The sequence below is a fragment of the Toxotes jaculatrix genome, chromosome 5 (assembly GCF_017976425.1).
Source record: "Toxotes jaculatrix isolate fToxJac2 chromosome 5, fToxJac2.pri, whole genome shotgun sequence".
NCBI classification, from domain to species: Eukaryota; Metazoa; Chordata; class Actinopteri; family Toxotidae; genus Toxotes; species Toxotes jaculatrix.
The window spans coordinates 2,770,576-2,793,679 of NC_054398.1; the positions used below are offsets into that span (position 1 = coordinate 2,770,576).

Here is a 23,104-nt window from a genome sequence, read left to right on the forward strand (position 1 = left end):
ACTGTCCTCTCCTAACATTATTCTGCAGGTGTAGGCAAACTACACCTGAACTAAACTCATGTGAATGTGGTGCTGTGCTCCGCTTCACATTTATGGTCAGATTCATTCGGTTTATCTGTTGTAAGTCATAATCAAAACCAGATTTGGGCCCTTGATTTAGCGTCTGAATGCAGCTCTGCAGGTGATAATCAGAGACACAGAGGCAGATCTAGGCGAAGGTTAGTGCACTGATGAGCTTGTTTTAATGGTCTGATCTGTCACAGCCACAAATGCACACAGTAAGAGACAGAAACGAAGTCAAACAATAAAACATTTAGCAACAGCTGGAATTCCCCTGCTCCTCCAACGAAAAGAAAGACACTGATTTCAAATACAAAATATTCAAACAAAGAACAAATTATGGCTTTTTGTCTTGTCTTGTTTCACAGCAACGTCAGACACAGACGACAGGTCCAAATAAATAAATAAATAAATGAATAAAAGACAGGAAGTCATAAAAAGACACAGTATTCATAAGCCATTTCCAAAACTGCACATCAAACAGAGAAAAAACAAACATCAACACTTTCATAGATGATCGTACACTAGTAGACTTGGGCTAATTTGGATGATTTGCAAGCAGTGGATTTTTATGTTAAAAAACACGTTATCATGACTCGACCTGACATCAACATTAACGTCGATTAAAGAGATTTGCAGACATTTAGAATGTTTTCCTACTCTTACATGATACTGGGGAAAAGCTTATCCACGTCGTCTTGTTGGTAGCAAAAACATGTCACATCTAAATCAATTCTTGCAGTAGAATCTTTGCTTCTGAAGACAAAAAAAATGTATTTTTAATCTGGAATCCTTTGCGTTGTGTTTCTGTATAATCATTTTTGCTTAGATGGCACGTGAAGTTCTATCTAGGTTTGTCAGAGAAGCACGTCACATGGGCCGAACCCTGTATTTACACAATATTCACTTCAAATGAAGTGTCTGTCAGATCGTCAAACAGCACCTGGTTCAGGTGCGTTGTTTCCACGAACCACCACACTGAACCCACTCACTGAAATATTTCACAATAACTCTCTCATAAAAAATGACGTAGTGATGATAGTGCCAGACGAAGCAGGTCGATCAAAGGAGTTTCTCAGCTTACAGTGAGACACAGTAAACATTTTCAGCTTCAAGATCACAGGCAAGGTTTGGTGAAAGCAAAGCAAACGACAGCAGAGGAAGGTAGATCTCATCTCACATCATGTGGTCAGTTCAGACTAAAACAGTCTCTTTGGAAGACACTGAACACAGACAAGCTTCATGGAGCTTCTCACTGTTGAAGCAATATTAGATCTGTCACATGTACAGAGAGTAAATCCAAACAAACAGGGATGATTTATATGAATGATAAATCTAATTTACACTGATAAAAATGAACATGAACAGGTGATGAAGCTACACGTGTGTTTGAAAGGACAAGTGAGCTGGTTACAATTCAATTTATTACGTAAAGGGCACAGCTCTGTGATTTACATTTCTATATTCAAGTTTCTGACTAAAATGCAACAGCAACAACGTTTTGTAGGAAACATTTGTTTTATTAGTATTTTCTTATTGATTAATCTACAATTTATTTATTAAGTTTAAAACAAAAGGTGAATGCAATAACAAATGCTTTTTGGTGTGTTTAGTTTGTGAATGGTTTAAATGATCAGTTGCCTGTTTACTCCATTCAGCACTGTCTCAGTCATTTTTACTGCTGCAGTTAATCCTGAAGTCCAGTCGAAAAACAGACCTGTTTACAGTCTTCACTGACTCTGCTGTCAAAAGGACTAATGGACTCTAATATCTGCAGTGTAGCAGTTTCTCCAGTCTTTATGCTCAACATGTCCCTCATCCATCTCTGTACTAGTGACACAGAGATGAAATTGATCCTGATCATTGAACTGTGGGATCAGCAGCAAATTTATTTTAAGTAAATTATATTTTTCTGCATGGTGTTGGATTGTTACTGCAGGAGTGACTAAATGTAGTGCCTGTGGTGAAAGGCAGAATCAGAGACTGAAAAGCAAATGTACAGTTTTACTCACATATATTTTGTCTGTGTAGGTCAAACTAAATGAGGATGAACTGTCCCAGTACAGAGAGAGGTGACAGTACTCATGCAAAACATACAGCACAAGAGACGAAACATTGGACTTCAACACACAGATAAGTGATCGTTTCACTTCAAGTTAATACCACTGCAGTGTTCACTGATGTCTGTGTTAGTTTGATACAATGAGATGTTAAAAACTGCTGTGAAATGGCACAAAACTATAAATCATCACATGCCGTCTACCAATAATCACTGGAGTCAAAGATGAGGTTAGTACTCAGCTCATGAACTTTCAGTTCATTCTGTGGTTGGAAGCAAGTTAAGTTTTTCTTCAACAAACAAGCAAAAAACAATTAGTTTTAAGAATTGTGTATGCATCCTTGGGGTGTTTCTTTATTTATACTTCACTTTATTTGTTTGTGTACTTAAAAAAAGAGGGAATTTAAGTTTAGTTTATTTCATTACAGTTTTCAAGGGGGTACTGACTGATGTCTGTAATAATAAGTGTGTGTGTGTGTGTGTGTGGGCACTAAAGGTAGTTTGTATTATCAGTTCAAATCCAACTGCCACACAGGTCGTTAACCAGTTTAAGGGCCGACATGATTAACAGTTTCTGTCTGTAACATACTGACACATTTTACTCTGTGATGTTATGTGTGTTATTGGTAAATAGCTAACACACAACAAACACAATATGAGTGTGTTGGAGCCGCTAAATGATGAGAACAGTGTTTTCAAGTATAACTGACACAAAACAGAGGGAGACTTGAACTTTAACTTCCCACGAAAACGTTTGGCCAGTATCTGACGTTACCTTCCATCAGTCGTGGAACTAGACACGTTGCAGTCAATATGACAAACAGATCATGTGATTTAAGCCTCAATTTAAAGTTACACAAATATACCATAAAATCCTACGTCTCCTAATAGATTCATTGTTTTGTTTAAGGATCACAGTTTCTTCATCGGAAATAAACTCAGTCTCAGCCTTGTTTTTGAACTCTCAAACTTGTACTGCCAAACCCCTGAACTACTAAACTAATTAGTGGAAAGATCATAAGATTTACCCCCCCACCTCCCCAGAACGTGTACAAAATGAAAATGGTGCACATGAAAAAAAAAAAAAAAAGGATTTGGTGTTTTACATTTAAACAGGCGTGAGTTATTTCCATTCTTGCTTTCTTTGAAATGTAGGATGAAGGCAAAATCAATTCAAACAGCTTCCAACGTTAAGCGTTCACAACTGAGATGATCGCCCCCACCTCACTCCCAGCCCGCCCCCGAGCTCACTGGAGGATTTTCTCCCGCGTGTCAGGTAGTCTGAGAGCCAACAGGCCACCGCACACCAGCGCAGCGAAAGACAGCAGGATGGGGACGGCTTTGGTGATGCCCACAAAGCTGGCGAAGATGGTGCTGCCGAGGACGGCTGCCAGCTTACACAGAGCGTTCAGCACGCCAAATGCTGTGGCCCTGCCAGACAGACACAGGACGTGGGCTTTAGAGGACCCTGAAGACGAAGAATATCAACATAGCTGTAACAGTAAATGTCATGTACCTTTTAGAAGCAGGGTACAGCTCCACGGTCACCACCTCGATGCCATTCCACGCAGCGGCACTGACGCCGCAGAACAGACACTGAAGGGCAATGATCGCTGACTGGCTGAAGCTCAGGAACAGGAAGAAGGTACAGCCTGCTGAAATGAGCATGGAGCCACCTGTGGAGATCACAGAACCCTCACTGTATGCACTTTTAATAATTGGCAACATATTTGTAGAACACAAAAAAAAGCCCCAAAAAAACAAATGGCATTAGCCGTCCTGTAAGAGCTACAACCACAGACAAAGAAAATGAACTCAAAAGAAACACTTCAGACAGAAAACCACACTAATAAGCTGTCACAGTTAAACCCACACGAAGAATAAGACTTTTTCATGTTTTGCATCTAGTTACCAGCAGGAGTGCTGCCTTTTACTTGGTGCTGTATGTAACAAGGTGTTCCAAAATAATAAACTGTTCAATTTATGGTGTTAACAACAACATACCTACACACTGATACTAACACACGCACCCACAACATTGTAATATCATGCTTGGAAAGTTGATCATATGCAAAACATCAACAACCATCAGTGAAAGGTAACAAACATCCAGAAATCACCTATGATCTTAACCCTGCCAATCTTCTCCATGAAGAGAGCTGAGATTATGTTGCCTGGCAACACGGCCAGACTGCCCAGGAAGCTGACCAGGTAAATGAGAATGTCGTTCTCCTCCGCATCATCCAGGTGGCAGCCCTGTTTGTTGTGCTCAAAGGTGGTGTTCTCCATCCTACAGTTGATGAACTTCTCCTCCCACAGGTCTACAGAGAACAGGAAGACCACGAAACATGAGATGGAAGATGGTCAACTGTTGGGCCTTGGACCTGATTCAGTGAAACGTCTGTTAAGGATTTTATCTTTAGGTTTAGCAGCTAACAAAATAATATGATAATATCATTTAACCACTTGAATTAATAAAATAAGAAAAAAAAAATTTCAAGTTGAATCCCACCTAAATACAGGCTGTTTAAAGGTTCAGTATACATACATAGTCTGACTATGGTGCAGAAAAAGGGGAGAGAGGAGGAGGGACCAAAGAGAGCATGTCCTAGCGTCTCATGATAGGGGTGGACACCCCAACTTTCTGATACTATCCTGCCCCCTGTTTGTTTGGAGGAATTCTTACACATTGCCCCGTTGCATTGGACCATTCCGCACGATTTTCCTTGAAATCTGGAGCTTGTGTTTATAATGGGTGGATGTTAAGATTAATGCAAAGTTGGTTTAATGTGTCTGATGAAAAATGAGAAAGCTACTGAGTAAAAATGGCCACAGCGGCTTGTGGGGCCCTGCAGCATTATTAAAAAAGAAAAAATTGATTATGCATGAAATGGGAGGAAGTCCAGATGAAAATTAATCTTGTTTGAAATGTCGATGAGAAAGCTTTTAACAAAAATTGGAAAGGCTCTCTTGGCCCATTAACATACGTACACTTTAGACACGGTCCCTAAATTAAACTTCCTAGTTGCCCATTTGCTATCAAGTCACTGAATATTGGATTGTGAGGTAAAAAAAAAAAAAAAACACCTGTGGGACATTAGTCCAAGTTTTGTCCTGCTCTGAACAACTAACCTGGTGGAAGCTAATGAAAAGTTATTGAGGATGACCCCTGCTGAACGCTGCTAATACCAGTTCTCTACTCTCTGCTTAGTTTTAATGCAGATATGAGCATCTGTTGCTTTAAGACAGACATGACAAACTGTGAACTCATTTCATATGTACAACACATGGAGATCTACACCTCCATAATCCAAAAGTAGCCTTTTGTTCTGACTTAAGAATAATGGCTCACACGGGGGCCCACTTCGTTTCTACTTTGGCCTCATTGGCAACCAACTTGAAGACAAAGGAGGACCAGACGGGGCCAGTGAACATGGTTTTTGGTTCACGTGTGGTTGATGTAACCCCTCGGTGGTTAGTAATGGACTTGCACTTGTTACTGAGGGTAAAAGATTTTGGTTTAACCTGCCAAACATTTAGCCTCTAACCTGCACTGTAATGCCTCCAAACCCCTGCTCCCCCTGAACCTACCTGTGTTATAGAAGACAGTGGAGCGCATGGTGCAGTTCTCAAACACTGTGTCTGTGGACCTGATGTCCTCAAAGTGACAGTCTTCAAACAGTGAGTCCTCAAACTTCACTGACTTCATCTCTATATTGATGAACCTATGGGGATGGGATGGGACACACACACACACACATACGCACAAACCAACAGACAAAGAAAACATGGGCTCTCACTTCTATTGCTGTGGCAGCACAGAATCAGAATGGACAGAATGGGCTAAACCGTGTTAAATCCAAAATGGCCACCACTGATAATACTGCCATGGAAATAAGCACTGTGGACAGTGTGTTGGAGTCACAACGGTGGAATGATCATCTCCATGGCAGTATTATACAATCAGTGAAAGCCCTGTTGCTGTTCTTGTTGAACTGAAAGTTAAAGCCCATCAAGTCTTTCTTTAATTCTGCAAAAAAGCATAGAAGTTAAATAATATACAGTAGTGTAACATACTGTATATCGGCACTGAAAACTTTCTCTTTCAGAGGTGAAGCGTCTTCGAAGATACACACCCTCATTTTGTTATAGATCGCTATGGCAACCCCAGGTTCCTAAATCGCTTCCCGGCTCAGCATTTTGAGATTCAACTGGGTGCAAAAGTGCATGCAGCTGTAGAGGCGGTGCAATCTGAATATTTCACCTTGAGAGAAACGTTGTGCTCGTGAATATACACTGACAGGAGTATACTGACTGGAATATACACACAGGCAACCTACGCTCAGTAACCCACAATGACAAAATCTGTCAAAGTCTGTGTTGAGCTGTAAAACCCCGGTAACATGCAGCACCTAAGGTGGTGTTGCAGTGTGCAGTATCCTGCCTCTCACTCAAAGTGACTCAGATGCTGATCGTGTGTGGAGGGACCTCAGGCCTCTGTCCTCCTGCTGCTGCATGCACTTTGATGCACAGAGTTTTAAAACATTGAGCTAGGAGAAACGTATAGGATTATTAGGTGCTGTAACAAAATGGCAGGGTGTATCTTTATTGTCTTCACCCACATGGATAGTAAACCTCTGGCATATGCATGTGTACCAAATGAAACCGTTTACAGTATCCAAAAACAGTGATAAAAGAAAAAAGTGAAGTCTTCATAAACCTTTCCAGGTTTATTGTCTTCACAATGTAATTCAGTGGTTTTATTGTTCTGCCCATTAGCATATGCAGTGAGACATTATGAGCTCCAGGGCATAACACATACACAAAGACATAGCATGCTAGTTTCTGATAACAACATAACTGAGAATGAAATGACAGATAGACCTAATAATAACACCTGTGACTGTGTCTATACCCGTCCTCACACTGCTGCTTCAAAAAACCTAATGTCAGTGCTGCTGCGCATAACTGTAGACAGCTGAGAATATTTTAGTAAAAAGGTACAGACATTTCAACTCAACCAAAAGACCAAGATGCCACAGACGGTGAGGTAGCTTCACTAAGTTCATCATAAATGCAGTAAATAGAGAAAAATGCCAGGAAAGTGGTCATAGTTGCTTTATATTTAATGTGTTCATAGCTATGCTTTTTACACTGCGAGCTTGAAAAGAAGATGAAAAGTAAAGCATTGTTCCTGATTTCTCTGTCAGCTGTCTGTGATCTGAAGCGGTCAATAAAGATGGAGGTGGGGTTTTTATTTTTTATTTCACAGCTGTTTAACTTTCGCTATCCCATTTTTAATCGAACCTAACAAAAAACAAATGCAGTATCTGTATGTACATACGTAAAAACCTGCATTAAACCTGTCTGCTTTGTGTCCACGTGGTGACACAGTGAGACTTACGTGTCATGGATGTATTCTCCTTCTCTGTGGATCTGGTTCGTTAAAGAAAAGTTAAAATGGGCGTTCTTCACTCGTTCTCTGTGGAACACCTGCAAGAGTTCAAAACAACATTAATAAATTTCCACAGCTTCAGGCTTTGCAACATTCGACAGAGTCAGACAGCAGACTCCCACTGCGCAAAGACACGTCCAAACGACGTCTTTTCTGCACGTCCAATTTCGGTCCCCTGAAGGTGCAGACTGTGACGCCAGACGACGTCTACCGAACATCCACAGGACCTCTGAATAAGTAGTCCAAATTGTAGTCCAAATGTGGTCGTTGTGGACGTCTTTCCTATGTCAAATTTAAACTCATTTTAGACATTGTTTTTATACTGCTTTGAGACTCTGTGCATAACTGTAGTCCCATTTCAGAAGGTGGCACACTGTTCCAATTAATCTTCCTATAGCTTCATTTGTCTCAGCAGCAGGTGAACTGGAAATGCATACAAAGGTGTAATGCATTTCCAGTTCAAACCTGCTGCTGAGCCAAACAAAGCTACAGGAAAATTAACTGGTACAGGAAACAGGACCTTCTGAAAACAGATGGGACTACAGTTATACACAGAGGTTTACAAATAAATCACAATTCAATACGCACTCATTTATTTCCATCTTTGTTTTTATTATTTTGTAAAAAAAAAAAATTAAATTACACAGCCCACCTTGATTGGGTCTGTACCACAACAAACACTATACAACAATAAAAATATAAAACAATAAAAATTAAAGTGCTAAACTGAATGTGTTTTATGGTAAAATCCAACCAGAAACAATTACACTGAATACAGAAAAGACAACAACATACAAAAGCTGTATATAAAACTGTCAAATTGGATAACACAATGGATAATCAGTGGATAATCAGTCCTGAGTGACAGTGTATCCTCCACCTCCACTTCTTTGCTTCATCCTTATGAAGTCCTCTATGGCTGTGTCATCAAATTTCATGACTCCATCAGCACGAGGAGAAAAAGACAAGTTATTAGAAATATGCAAAGGCAATCTGCAGTCATACTGCACTGCTCTCACCGCGCGTACCCTTAGGCACAAATACGGTGACTACATAAATACATTAAACAGGACATTATGCAAAATGTAATGCGGCTAGCAAACAAGCTCCACTCAACAATGCTAACAACACAACACAATAAACATGCCACTTTGAAAACTATACACACACACACACACACACAGCTCGTGTGCAACCACATTAACCAACTTTACGAGCCCATCTCTATGTTACTGGCCTAACTTATTGACTGAAGCAACGGAACGGAGCGACAAAGATGCGAATTGGAATATTAACAGAAAGAACGCTCACTCTGATACAACTTCCATGAACCAAAGGAAAACACACATTTTACATTTTTACACTTTTAACTTAGGCACTTTAAATATTATTTTTAACCTATAAAGACAGCACACGTACACCAAGTCGCCATATTTGTAAGCAAAAATATGTTGCCTGTAAATCCACTACCAATACTGGATTAATACATCTACATCACCACCTGCCAATATCTTCGTGGCTCGCTAGCGTGTAAAAAGCATATTCCCTGCCATGAGGGAGCCGCTAGATATAAAGTTCGAAGCTTCTTCTTTTCGCTAGCTTAGCGAATTTAGCTTAGGCTAGCTACCATACTAGCTCTGGTTAGTGAGCAGTGACTTAGCGACCGAACAATGCTTGTTCACGATAAAGCTTCGGCTAATGTGAATATTTTTAGGCACGGTCGTTTTCAAAAGTAATTCCAATTCCATTTTAACTATGGCCAATGTTTAGCTAGCGTTAGCGGATGGGATGACATGCAATGCCAACTGTAGCCACAGCAGGTTTGGGTAGTTTAAACCAACAAAGCTAGAACAGCTAACACTATAAATACATAAATGAACATAAAATGAACAAATATTACCAACTTACTTTCAGCTTAGTGGAAAACGGTGGATTTTTGATGTACGCTGAACAGAGCCGAACGGCCACTTGCTTTCCCCAGAGAGGAAATCAGGGACAGGGAGACGGTCGATGAAATTCGAAAAATCGCGCCAAAAGCTTGGCGTATTGCCTCGGCCAATCAGAGTGCGTGTTACTGGTTGGGTTATGACGACGTGCTGCCTCGGCCAATCAGAGTGGCGTTGACTGGTTGAAATCACAAGAGCTATAAAATCAAGGCTCTTAGGTACCATGAAATTATTTTCTGAAGCCTAATTTCCAACAAGTTGCATTTCCAAATAAATAAATGAATAAAAACACAAACAAATAATAAATAAATAATTACTAACAAATAATGTTCAATCACAGATTATCTATATTCGTATTCATTAATTGTGTTGATAACAACAATGTTGATATTTGTCATTAAAAAAAAATTACATTCATTAATAATGTCAATTTCCTGCACTTGTCTTAGACGTCCACATGACATCCAAAAAAGTGACCTAGTCCGACGTTCAAATGTTGAACTGCATATTGACGTCCAAGTGGGTTCGTGGTTAGACGTCCAAATATCAGACCTAGTTTGCGTGTCGTGTAAATGTCCAGAACTGGTCATGGACTGACGGACGCAATATAGGCATGATCTGCACGTCCATCAGACCTCTAATGTTGAGCTTGTTAGTTTGTTAGCTTGTTAGACTGTGGATATTGCTCCTGATCCCTGCTGCTGCAGACTTTGGAGACACTTGATTCTGTAGTTTAGTAAAGTTACAGAACTTTTAGTAACTGTCCTTCTTACCGAGTAAACCTGTGGTGTAACACTGCTGTCAATCAAACACTGACATGCCCCTCTAGCCAGCTGAGACAAAAAGGATCAATTCTTATTTCTTCTTAATATTTATATATCTTATATTTCTATTTATATATCTTTTTATTATACATTTTAAAACATGCTGACATTATTTTAACAACAAAAAGAGAGTGACTGATGAGATGTGATTTTGGCTAGAATTTAAACCAAACTGTCAGTTCAAACATGAACATGTTTATCGGTAGAGATCAAAATCTCTTGCTGTGACCAAACCAAGATAAAATTTTCAGTGCTGCCATAAGTTGCATGAATTATTGTTGACCTTACCATGACCTTGGACTTGTACTCCTCATACTGCAGGTGTTTGATCATGTCAGGGAACCAAACAGACAGACCATAGTAACTGTGACAAAATGGAGATCAGGAGAAGAGTGAATCGATAAAAGGTACATCAAACAACCAGAATGCAACTTCAATCCAAACAGAACGACTGCAACCCCTTTATCACATGTTGGTGTAATCATGAACTAACCTGAAAGCCATGCAGAACCAGATGATGGCCATGAAGAGTGTAGCAAACCGCAGCTCTACAGACAGGAGAGACGCCACGTTCTTCAGCACCTGGAACAAAAATGCATACACAGCACTGAACCAAGGACTAAGCTGCTCTAGATTTAGTGCAACTGAATCTCTCTTCACAATATGATTCCAAAATAGGGGCATTATTTACAGCTATGCAAAGTGGAAGTATACATATTCATTAATACAGATAGGAGACACACTCTGGCCTGAAATCATGTTGTTACAGTGGGTTGAAAAGTTTTATCTCATGCTTTCAGGAATAAGAAAATCAGTCTGAAGCATGACTGTTTATTTTGAGATGAGTTACTTTGTGTTTATCTGACGACTTACGAAACTGTTCATCCATCCAAGAGGTCATGAAACTAACAAATATGAAATTTACCATTGTACATGAGTATAAAAACAAAGCCACACCCAACCTGCTGAGAGGCCTCAGTCCTTCCTGACTACAGTCTTACCCACTGAGCGTTAATACATACCAGTTTACAGAGTGTTAGCGAGCGTACAGCCCATCGTTGTAGAGCCGTTCCTGTGGCGCTCTGAATTTCAGTAAACTCATCCTCTGCTGTCTTAGGAGTCTTGATGTGAGTCACCTGAAAAGATAAGAGAAAATTAAACATCTGATCTTTGTCAGAGTTACTTCTCCTGAACGTAACAAACGCTTTTGTGTGTATGAGCTTTTGTTTTTTTTTTCGGTTCACACTTTTTAAATTCAGCTCCTGCACCTTGTGCCTCGGTTTCACTCAAATCCCAAAGGAGGCTTTTGATTGTTTCCTTTCCTCATCTCAGGCAAGGAAAAAAAAAAAATCAAGTCAGAACTTGTCAGCTCCTCATTTCTTCAGATATCTAAAAATACAATATATTGATTTACAAATGAGATTTGCACAGTCAGAGGCTTGTTGCTACAGTGTATGGAAAAATGTGCAGCAGTGAAACATGCAGGAGGAAAAACTCAGATTGTGTTCAGCTGGTTGTGGCTGTGCATGCGTAATGTGTGCGTCTAAACTCATGTAGTTCTGAGTCTAAGAAGAAATGATGCGATGTTTGTAGTAAATTGTGCTGTTTGTCTCTGTTCACCATGTATCAGAAAATATTTGTATTGTGTTACATCCATTTTGGATATTTACTCACAGTGAAGACTTTTTCTGGCTGTCCCTTGGCCCTCCAGTTGGTGTCATGGACCTGCTTCAGGATCATCCATGCCTCATCATGCTTGCCATTCTGCTCAACACACACACATACAAACGTGTTCCTGGCTGAATTCAGAAGTAATTAAATTTTCTTTCACATTATTTGGTCGGTTTAATGAAGCCCACTGAATCATTTGATCTGTGAACTGTCCTTCACTGCATCCACAAAGTGTTGGAGCAGAATGTCCACTGTAAACATGTCTGCGCTCTCACCTCCAGCAGGAAGCGAGGGCTCTCAGGCATGAAGGTGAGTCCAACCAGAGACGTGATCGCAGGAAGAGCCGCGACCAGGACAAACACCCGCCAGCTGTGGAACTGGAACTCTGTGCCCATACTGAACCCCCAGCCTGTTCACACACACACACACGCACGCACGCACGCACACACACACACACACACACACACACACACACACACACACACACAGTGGGATAGCTGGTGGTGAGTTCAAATGTCCACCTGGAAGAGCGGGACAATCATGGCGGAGTAACCAGCCACACCTTTGATCAGTTATTGTAAATTAATGGATGGTCTCTGTGGATATAGAATCTGTTCTGACCAAAACAGAGTCTGTGCTGTTCAAAGAACGAGAAAGATTCACCCAGACAGTTTTGTCTGTGATCCTATCATGGAGGCCAGGATTTTTTTTTCCCACTGAGAGAGGTTCCCTGAGGAATGGACGAGAAGTTGGATCTTTATCGTTGTGCGTGTCTCACACACAGGACAACAGATGGCGGGCCACACCCACAGAGTCTGTACGTACAAGGATTACAAAAGACATCTCAGCATCCAGACCCACCACAACAGTTTGACTTACTGAAAGACTGATTCACTGCGGTTGCAGTAGAACTGTAGGTTTTCACTCGTGTTTAGAGTCAGTTTAATTGAACTGAAGCACTGAAATGTTAAATCACCAGTGTTATATTTTGAGTTGAACAGTGTATTATATGTTTAATGAATGCAGCCTCTTTAAAAAGTCAAACTACCTGAGAAGAAGATTTTCAGAAAACACTTGCCATCTGTTCACACACTGTAAAAAGCTCTTCACTGGTACATTTCACACTACATACATTAAGAATGCAGATTTGCTTAAAAGAATTAGTTATACTTTTATTTGTGCTTCTTTGATTCACACCTCACAAAAAAGTGTCAAGATTTCATAATTTATGTCGCAGAAGCCCCACCTCCAGGTGACCGAGGTCTATTATTGTCATCATTATCATTTTCCTGTCATGTTACACCCCAGTCACCTGATCCCTGTCACACACATAAGACCTATTCTTTTTTATACAGCAGCAAGTGTCCAGGTTTTCTAAATTATGTTTTTAACTATATGAAAGTAAAGTCAGATGCACCTGCGAGAAGTTTTCTTTGGCTACAGGAGTGTGTCAAATATTTATCTGATGCAGAGTACAGCAAACACTTAAAACTTGGTGAAGGGCAGAATAAGCAGTCTATTACAGTCTGGAGTCACTGTGCACTAATCTGAGAAATGCAGATTTGAATGCACAACGTAATTAAACACACTAACATGGTAAAATTGGTAACTGGTGCCATCAACCTCTGACCAGCTGCAGGAAGGAGATGCAGCTGTCTCTCTCCCTCCTCTCATACTGCAAATAGTACAGAATATTTTTATAAACTAATGATGCAGAAACATAAAAATGGTGATGATAAGGATTTTTTTATATGGGCTGCAGTACTTTGTGGTTCTAGGTATAATGTACAATGTCTCAAAAGTTTACATTAGACCTTGCAATGACCCCAGTTTCCTCACAAGCAGCATTAAAGGAGTTATGTACAGTATTCTGTCTCAACTGTCCGTGATCTGTCATATCGAAGTTCTTACCATATCTGGGTATGATGCCCCAGGCAGTGAACGAAGCGTAGATCCCACCAATCATCCAGAACATGCACAGCCAGGACAGATGCTCTCCTCTCTTGTCCATCTGAAGAAACTCTGAGAAGTACGAGTACACGATCGGCACACTGCCACCGATGCTGAGAGGGAGAGAGAATGAAAAAGTATGGAGAGAGAGAGAGAGAGAGAGAGAGAGAGAGAGAGTTGTAATTACAACTAATTGTTTAAAAATACATCCACAAAATCAACATGCTCACTATAAACTATTTTTCTAAAATTACACTCAAGTGAAAAAAGAAATTTCAGATGCATTAAAGGTGTACCTTTTAAAATAATTAAAAACTATATTCTTGCATTGACAGAAGGATTAGACCTAAGTAACACAGCACCACAGGAGCCAAGGAGTCGTTTAGTAGCAAACTTAAACTGAAAATGAGAAAGGAAAGTTGAGAAACACACTCATGAATATGGCTACATGTTGGTGCAGATCTTTTTGAGGCGGAGATATTATGATAAATTATACCTACCTCTGAGGCAAGAAGTGTTGTGGTGCAAACTCTTAGTGTCTGAGCATCACTTTGACTGTGCTGTGCTCAGTATGTGACCTATTTTCTAAGTCATTGTGGCTCCCTGTGGACTACAGTTATTCTGAGGAGGAACACTCTGCTGTGTCAATGCAAAAAAAAAAAAAAGAAACAAAACACCGACCAAACTCTGCACATTGATTGTGTGGAGCTTGATTTGTCGCATGAGCTCCAGATTAAAAAGTTGCGTTAATGGCTGAAAACATTTTGTGATACTTGGAAACTGAAATGTTACACAGTGGTGGCTGAAAATTGACATCAAAAGTGAACTCCACTACCCAGAAACACTTTAAGGTGAAAGTATACTGCACTCAGCACTATTCTGCAACTTCATACCAGGCAGTTTTTGAGGGATAGAAGAGGAAAAATCAGGGCACCAAGGACATGTGCTCTCTGTTTTTTCCTGGAAAGGAGTTTTAAAAACCAGAGGAGTTTACTGCAACTGCAAACACAAAACTCAAAAAAAACCAAAATAAAACAAATCCAAAAATGGGTTACAAAGCTGTTGTTTTTCTACAACCAAAGAAGAATTGAGGGCGTGTTTGACACATTCTGAGCTTCATTTGATCACATTCTTTTAGGAGTGTGAACACAACTGTGTCCAAGGCCACACTGAACGACCACAAATTCAACTGATGTCCTCTGTGTAAGCAAATGTATGTGCTCATTGTAAACAAATACATTTTGTACTTGTAAATGTGTAACCTGGCTTTTTCCTTGAGTCATTTGTTTCGCCTAGAACAGGTGAAGGAATAGACCCAGTCAGATGTAGTGTTATAGTGATATTTAAGGTGTATTGATTGATCCACAGTGTCAACGTGTGTCAGTGTTAACATGCAAGAAAAGATGCCACCTTAAAAGTTGGCACAGTATTTCTTATATGACGTGTTTCTAATATCCGATTCACATTGCCTTACAAACATTTACAAAATGCACTTTGTTTTAATGTTTTATGGAATTCATTTTCCTGGAAACAATAGATCTATCACCTGACAGCTAAATGAAGAGTGTGTGTTTGCGGTTGTTACCCGATGCCAGACAGAAGCCTGAAGAAGAGGAAGAAGCCGTAGCCTTGGGCGAATGACGACAGGAAGGCAAAGACACAGTTTATGGCTAATGCCACAATCAGACAGCGCCGACGGCCAACTTTGTCTGCCAGGCCGCCCCACAAGAAAGCTCCCACCATCATGCTCACAAAGACGATCAGGCCTGCAGAGAAGGAGACACAGAGTTTGGCTGTGGGTTCACATCGATTAATACAGTCATTAGATATTTATGAAAATTATAAAACTTTTCAAAAGAAAACAGGGAGCAAACTGGAAACAAGCATAAGAGTTAAATAATCCCAGCCAGATATTCACCGACCACTCAGTGAATATTTAGAGAAAGATGTGATTCTCCTCTTCAATATTCAAAACTAGGTTTTGTGGTTGTCCTGTACATAACACGAAGCATGATTTAGCTGAAGCATGGCCTGTTCTACATAACCTCAAATATATTACAGTACAGGTGACTGATTTGGGTGGATAGTTGAAAAGCCCAAACTGTTTTTGTCCAAACGTTCTGCCAAGAATTTCTTTATTAAAACAGCAATAGTTTGTTTTTCTGTGCCCTGCTATTCAGGTGTTTTCAGACAATAAAACACTTCAGTTAGATTATTTCAATTAGACCAACAATGATCATACAATACAGTGTGAAAATGTCATTCACGAAACTGGGTTTTGCTTTTGTAAATGTGTGGTCCCAAAAATGATTTGGTGAATCACATCCATCTTGATGCTTTGGCAGTTTTTTGACAGTCTTTACTAAAACCATCATGATGCCCTTTTTTAGAAGCTCAGTCTGAAAAGGGCAAAAAGGACAAAGCTGTTAAAGGGATCCCCCACTCACAGTGCATGATGGGACTGTGTGAACCAAACACCCCGTCATTTCCTTTTTCCATCCCTCATTTTCTCTCTATCATCAGCTCCGCACTCTGAGGTCTTGTGGCAGAAAATATGTCAGCACACTCAGCTCCCTTTTGGCCTTTTTTCTTTTTTTTTTTCTTAAGATTTCAAGATCTTCATGAGCAGCGTGCTTCTGCCTTCACCAAGTGTAACCCTGACTGGTGCCAGAACCTGGCACGCAGGCAACATTACACCCCAGTATGCAGATGGCCATGCTACAGGGGAGAGCTGACTGCATGACTAATCATATTAGGTCTCAAATTACAAAACTCCATCGGCGCATATTGTACAAAACACACATTGTTTTAAATAAATGCACATGAAGACCTTAAATATGAGAAAATTCAGTTCCCTGGGCTCAGCCGCAGTAAGAATAATATCTGTTTTCTATAACTGTGTCCCTGGAATCAGGACCAGCACTGAGATGCTGTACGACACTTTCCAAGGTCAGGGCTGAGTATCAATAACTCTGACTGTGTCTGCTGACTCAGAACATAAACACAGATATATAGTCTCGTCAGAAACACTGCTCTGGACCACACTGAGGTAAGGTGGGAGAATGGAGGAGGCGTGAGACAGGGTGAACAAAAGAGGAGAGGAAGATAGTGTAGGAGGGAGAGAGAGAGACTAGATAGAGGGAAAAAATAGTACGAGCTCAGGTGAAGCTCAGATGAAGATGCAGCATATGTTTTTTTTCTCAGCACCACGATCCCTCATTCGCAAATTAGCGTACAGTTAGCAACAAATTCAAAGGCAGAGTCTCCATCTGTCTGATTGCAGTAATTAAATGAGATGGACAGACAGATGGAAAAGGAGGAGGAAGACATAGAAATCATGGATGGACAGATGGTCACAAAAAAAAAACAGAGGGAGAAAGAGAGAAAGTTGGAAAGAAAGTATCCCTGATTTGTTTCTCTGCTACACCCACCACTCTGTCTGCCACTGAGTCAGGTGTCTGCAGAGAGACGGCTTTGGAAAGACTGGCTGATGATAAACACGAGGAAAGACAAAGTACCAGATGCTAATTCAGTGTAGTGTAGCAGCTAATGATCTCTCCTGGTTTCCAGCTGAGGTCTATAAAGGTCCCCTCTTTAAATTACACTACAGTACCATTTTCAATGGTATGAGTGACACCAGCCCTCTCAGCTGAACCGAGCTGTGGCACACAGCCGACTCAAGCTTTGTGATCAGTTATTCTGTTACTCATATAAATGTAGGCAGTGAAAGCAGCTCTTCAAATCTTTCATCGACATCTCCAGCAGATCAGTGTAACAGCCGTGCCGCAGCTCTCAGCTCCCTGCTCCTTCCATTCTTTATTCCCTCCTCTCGTTTTCTCGTTTTTCAGCTGTGCTCTCCATACCACTCCTCTCTTCCTCATTCTTCTCCTCTCCTGCTCAACTGAACGATGATACTGCATGTTTTGAACATGCAGCTTAAACATGTAAAACCACATGATCACACCCACTCACACACTGCATACATTTACAGTAAGCAGTGTATATAGACCAACACATTCAACAAGCTGATTCATTCCTGTCTCCTCACTGCCCATTAGTTAATTACACTGCAGGAGTAATTTACAGAGAAGCTTCAAGAAGCTTCAGGAAATCACGACTCTGCCTTGGCTGCTTGTGTGTGTGTGTTTATCCCATCTATTCCTAAATGTGTATACGTTGTTGGTCATTTCACACTGTTTCACACTGAAAAATACTGATAATATAACTTTTTATTCTTGTATAAAACATGTGACTGACTCTGCTTGGATTAAACCCACACAGGATACAAAAGGAATTGAAAATGATGTGAACTATCAGGTTGTGTAACTAATTTTGGTAACAAAGGAAAAACAGCTAAATGAAGATTGTGTTACTGGTTAGATAAAGCATGATACAAACGTTGCAATGATTTGTTTTGGCTGATATTTTTAAGTACAATAATTACTCAGTGTATTAGTTTGCTATTATGACTCTGTAATATACAACTAAAGCCTTTATATGTTTCCACTGGATGAATAATACATACTAAACTTTTATTCTCAATACCATTAATGGCACAAACAGCCAAGACAACACTGGAGAGGTTTCAGGACACGTCTCTGACTGTGCCCAGACATAAACCTCAGAGAACATCTGTGGAGAGACCTGAGGATGACAGTTCACAGCTGCTTCCCATCCAATCTCTCAGAGTTTGAGAGGATCTGCCAGACAAACCCAGACTCACCCAAGAAGACTCAAAGCTGTAATTGCTGCCAAAGGGACTTCGATAAAGTACTGAAACAAGTTTTAGATTTTTAATAAATTTGGAAAAAAAATTCTAATAACATCATTTCACTTTGTCATTAAGGATTTGTAAATGTAGGCTGATGGGCGAAACTGTTTTCTGGATAACAGGAGCCTAAAATATTCTATGTACAGACAAAATTTCCTTTTCCTTTGTATGCTGTTTATATTCTGCACTTGGTTCCTACTGGGATTAACTGTGAACCCGATCACAGCTCAGAAACATTCAGGACCCAAAAGACTAACAGAGTCTTTTCTGGAAAGCTGGGAGGCAAGAGTAGAAAATAAGCAGACAAAAAAAAAAAAAAAAAAACTCTGGTAAAAAGTAGTCAAAAACAGGAATCAGACAGACAAGAAAAAACACAAAAACAGGGCTAATTAGGGACTTGGAGACAGGTGTTGATGATGTGGGGGAAGATCGGGCAGGAAACATGGCAGGAGGGAGAGGATGGGTTTTAAATGACATGAGCATCAGAGCAAAGAGAAAACATGGAGACTGGCAGAAAAATACAACAAGAAGGAATGTGTAAAACATGACACTCACACTACCCAACTTCTGCATATTAAAAGCCTAAAAGGGATGGAGGGGATTATCCCCTTCAAGCTGCTGGAAGGTTTTTCAACATATGTTCAAGTTCAAGCCAAAGTGGAAGAAACTGCACTCAGTGAAATAGAGGAGCACTTCTGTTGAAAAGTGAAACCAAGTGGTGGGAATTACATGATTCTCCTGTTCTACTGATGGAAATAAAGCTGTGGAAATGAGCATTATGCTGAATCTAAAAAGCTGTGTCCTACAAATTATAATCATGGTTTTCCATGGTTGCCAGATATCTCTTAAAGGGAAATGTAACTGCTGCCTGGATTATGTTTCCTCAGAGACCACCGAAGAGATGGAAGTGCCTCATTTATGTATCACATGATGGTTCTTACGTTTTCTCTAACTTCACATCACTATTGACTTCTAACCAAGACACCAGCCTGAACAGCAGTGTTCCCCTGCCCTCTGTGTTTGACAGCTAAAAGCCTGTTTCACCTCTGACCTCTGGGTACAGTCAGGAGTGGGAATAATATAGAGGCAGAGGCAACTTATGTTCAGGGGACCTGAGACCAGCTACAGATAATCAGTGCATCGTTGCGTGACTGGTGGACAAACACACATTCTTTTCTTGGGACAACAGCACAGACTTTACCAACACTTTTCACAACTATTAATCATTAAAGCTCTTACCCAACATTCCCTTCTCTGCATTGGACAAACACAGATCCTTTTCTGCAGATGGTAGAACAAAAGCAACCACAAAACATTCGACTCCATCGGCCATTAAAGCCAGGCCCAGCACCATGAAGAGCATCCACTGGAACTTCCCGTGGCCACAGTCCTCCATGATGTCCTGGTATTGTTCAGATAACTCTTCTAGCTCAGAGACTGTATCTCTGGCTGCTCGAGCTTTAGCCCTGGGACACATAAAGAGAAAGAGAATAAGAAGTCATGAAAATGGTAAGAACACGTGACACTGTCAATAATCTCCGATTCTTTTTACACAGCTCTAACTGAAAGACGTCTGTATCCGGTTTGTCAGGTCAACAGATTTCTCACGTGCATCTGACCAATCAGATATGTTTCTGTTTTAATTAGTCCACCTGTCAAGATATTTCAACTGTCTTGTCTAAAAAACCTTTAACTAACAAAATTGGTCATTTTAATTTTGATCAAGGGACCAAAAGCTGACTGACACTAATAGAAACCATGGTAACCAACCATCAAACCCAAATGTCAAACCTAAAACCTAAACGTCCTTCTGAGGACCTACAGACACCCTATTAAACAGTCTTCGGGAGACACATTTTGCCATTTTGCATCAGTGTATTCCATGGTCATGTTTTTGTAACCTGATAGTAAAAAACCTGCAGGGGTAAATTAATAAATACATCTGATTGGTAGTTTCATACATAATACTGTGGGCCAATAGACCATCATAAAATCCATGAAGCTTTTATTGGTCCTGTCTCTTTACTAACCCTCTCTCTGTCATTGGGAGCGGAACAGTGGATGAGGTTAGTGTTGTGATGACTCCAGTGTTTTATTTTTCAGATGTTTTTGCTCATTTGACAACATTTCTTTACCAGCTCAGTCACCTTATCTTCTCATGTCAACAGCAGCGCACTGAACTCAGTTCATGTAGGTTAACACAAGCACAGATGGAAACTAAACCAAATAGTTAGCACATGTTGTCCATCACCGTTTCAACGGAAAATGACTACCGGGCTCCCATTTGTTTGCTACAGCAAACACACAGGCAAGAACACTGCAGTAAGACATGAGAACTGCAGTGCTCGGACACAAGTGCGAGACATGTGACTTGGGTCCTTGAAAAGCTTGGTGTCTCAGAAAATCTAGGCCCAGAATTAGGGGACAAAGGAAGTGAGACCACAGTCTGCAGCTATGCTGTTACACTTGTTTCTGGTGCATTTACACATGAACAGAAAACAAATATGCTGTGTCTCACCGTGCAGCTCTCTGTGCAGCCTTCACCTCATCAGGATGTGGTATCCCTTGATATTCTCCTTCGTACATCTGATCCTCTTCATCGTGTCCTTCGGTCACATCGCTCGCTGCGTCCTCTTCCTGGGGCGGGTAGTCTCCCTGGTAACCATATCCATCACCGCCACCTTCTCCGTAGGTCCCGTAGCTGTCATTCCCTCGTTGTTGGTACATGTTGTTTTGGTAGGGGTCAGCCATCTTGGCTTACTAAGCCTGCTGATTTTAAAATAAGTGTTTTGTTTGGCTTGTTAGTTCTGACCAGTCTGGTGTTAAATTTCAGACACACGTGACTGAGATTAACATGCAGATTGATTTTTTTTTTTGTTTTTAGGTAAGCATGATGAGTTAATCAGCCTAAAATGTAAATGATGCTAGTGTCACAGTTTCCACTCACAGTGACTGTTTTCCTCTCAATGACTTTTGTTGTTAACTACCATCGAAAATTCAACCACACAGATGTGCAAGAAGTAAGAGAAGATTTGTGTGTGTGTCTTAGTTTCTTTTTGCTGCTGTGATGGTGCTGGTGGTGACTCCAGAGTCCAGTCAGATCTTATCTTCAGTTTTCACTCCTGAAAACAGAACAAATAAAACTCAGTTAATGTATTGTCAAAAGACAGGCTCCATGGAGGATGTTTAAGGACAAGACCCATATTGAGAATATGTGCCTTGTGGGGAAGAGCTGAGACTTGGGTCTTTCTTGGCACAGACTGGCTTCCTGGCAAAGAAAGCGTCAATATGGTGGATACGACCCAGGCAGCACTGAGACAACATAAACAGGAAGGAAGAGGTTATTTCCTCAGTTGTGTCAGGCTGGTATCTTGATGACTCACCGTGTGCCCCAGTGCAGAAGAGGCACAGTAGAGGGTGTGACAATACCAGTGCATGGTGCCAAGAAGGAGTGCATCTGTTTACCAGCTCAGAGTGGACAGCTCCAGAATCTGCGTACAATCTGGTGAATGTACGCCCGTATCAACTGAAATTACACAAACCCGTTTATTTTTGTGTTGCTCGTATCCCACTTTGATTCTGTGTTTTACAACCAGCTGACACGATAGAAAATAAAGCTGTTTTCTGGTTGAGGCATCAACGCCAGTGAGACGAGGGATTCTTACCAGCTCTGTAATCCACAACAGTTAGTAACCTGCACTGACAGCCTTTGGTGACTCTCCTTACATCCATCTGAACAACTCTGTATCTGTTTCTTCTGCAGTCTCTAATTGGAGTGATGTTGCACACTGCCAAGCCACAATTACATATAGCAGAGCCTCTGGTAAATTTTGTTATTCTAATTATTTCTACTGAAAATGAGCAGGTGTGTAGGAGACACACACACGGCAAACAGTTAACAGTAAGTGGGAAACGCTTCCCAAATTGCAGTTGCATTATTTTTTCATGTAAAACATTCAAATCTAGCTGAATTAAACTTTAATCTGTGTCACACAGCCGGGTTCATAAAAATAGAGCACAGAGAAGCACACGATTGTGTGGAGTTTCATCTTGGCACCATGGCCAACAGATCCCTCAGCAAATATTTCATTCTCGTTCTCTGTTTGGTTAGATTCTGTTACCACGCTCTCTCTGTCTCACAATACAGGAAAAAAAAAAAAAAGCCAGATGACAAATGCAAACACAAGTTAACTCACTGACGCTGTTGTTAACAACAACAAACATGACAGACTGCCTTAACTGTTCAGAAGTCAACAAAACATCTGCAAAATGTAATATTTGCTTAAATATGTACTGTCCAACATGCTGAAGTAAGTTACAGTAACTTAGAGGCGCTCCTCTCCAGAGACTGTGATCACAGTTGTGATA

General features: G+C 40.6%; 1 protein-coding gene across 2 annotated transcripts; it reads right to left on the bottom strand.

Moving 5' to 3' along the window:
- Window positions 1-3,366: 3,366 nt before the first annotated feature.
- LOC121182044 (synaptic vesicle glycoprotein 2B-like) lies at window positions 3,367-21,487 on the bottom strand. 2 transcript variants are annotated; one of them, XM_041038342.1, is made up of 14 exons: window positions 21,255-21,487; window positions 19,976-20,202; window positions 15,551-15,731; window positions 13,927-14,078; window positions 12,291-12,424; window positions 12,019-12,108; window positions 11,367-11,480; window positions 10,838-10,926; window positions 10,633-10,708; window positions 7,524-7,612; window positions 5,711-5,844; window positions 4,240-4,440; window positions 3,636-3,795; window positions 3,367-3,550 (listed from the first exon to the last, which is right to left on the bottom strand). In XM_041038342.1, the coding sequence occupies exons 1-14, from the start codon at window positions 21,485-21,487 to the stop codon at window positions 3,367-3,369; spliced, it is 2,064 nt and encodes a 687-aa protein (XP_040894276.1). The 2 variants fall into 2 exon arrangements, with proteins under 2 accessions (XP_040894276.1, XP_040894275.1); XM_041038341.1 differs by having other exon boundaries at window positions 19,976-20,214.
- Between the last annotated feature and the right edge of the window lie 1,617 nt (window positions 21,488-23,104).

Excerpts from the sequence above, each read along its gene's own strand:
- LOC121182044 (XM_041038341.1), bottom strand. The coding sequence starts at position 21,487 with ATGGCTGACCCCTACCAAAACAACATGTACCAACAACGAGGGAATGAC. Across the intron at positions 11,481-12,018 it reads AGCCAGAAAAAGTCTTCACT|GTGACTCACATCAAGACTCC; the intron begins GTGAGTAAATAT and ends TTATCTTTTCAG. Across the intron at positions 3,796-4,239 it reads TGGCAGGGTTAAGATCATAG|GTGGCTCCATGCTCATTTCA; the intron begins GTGATTTCTGGA and ends TGATCTCCACAG.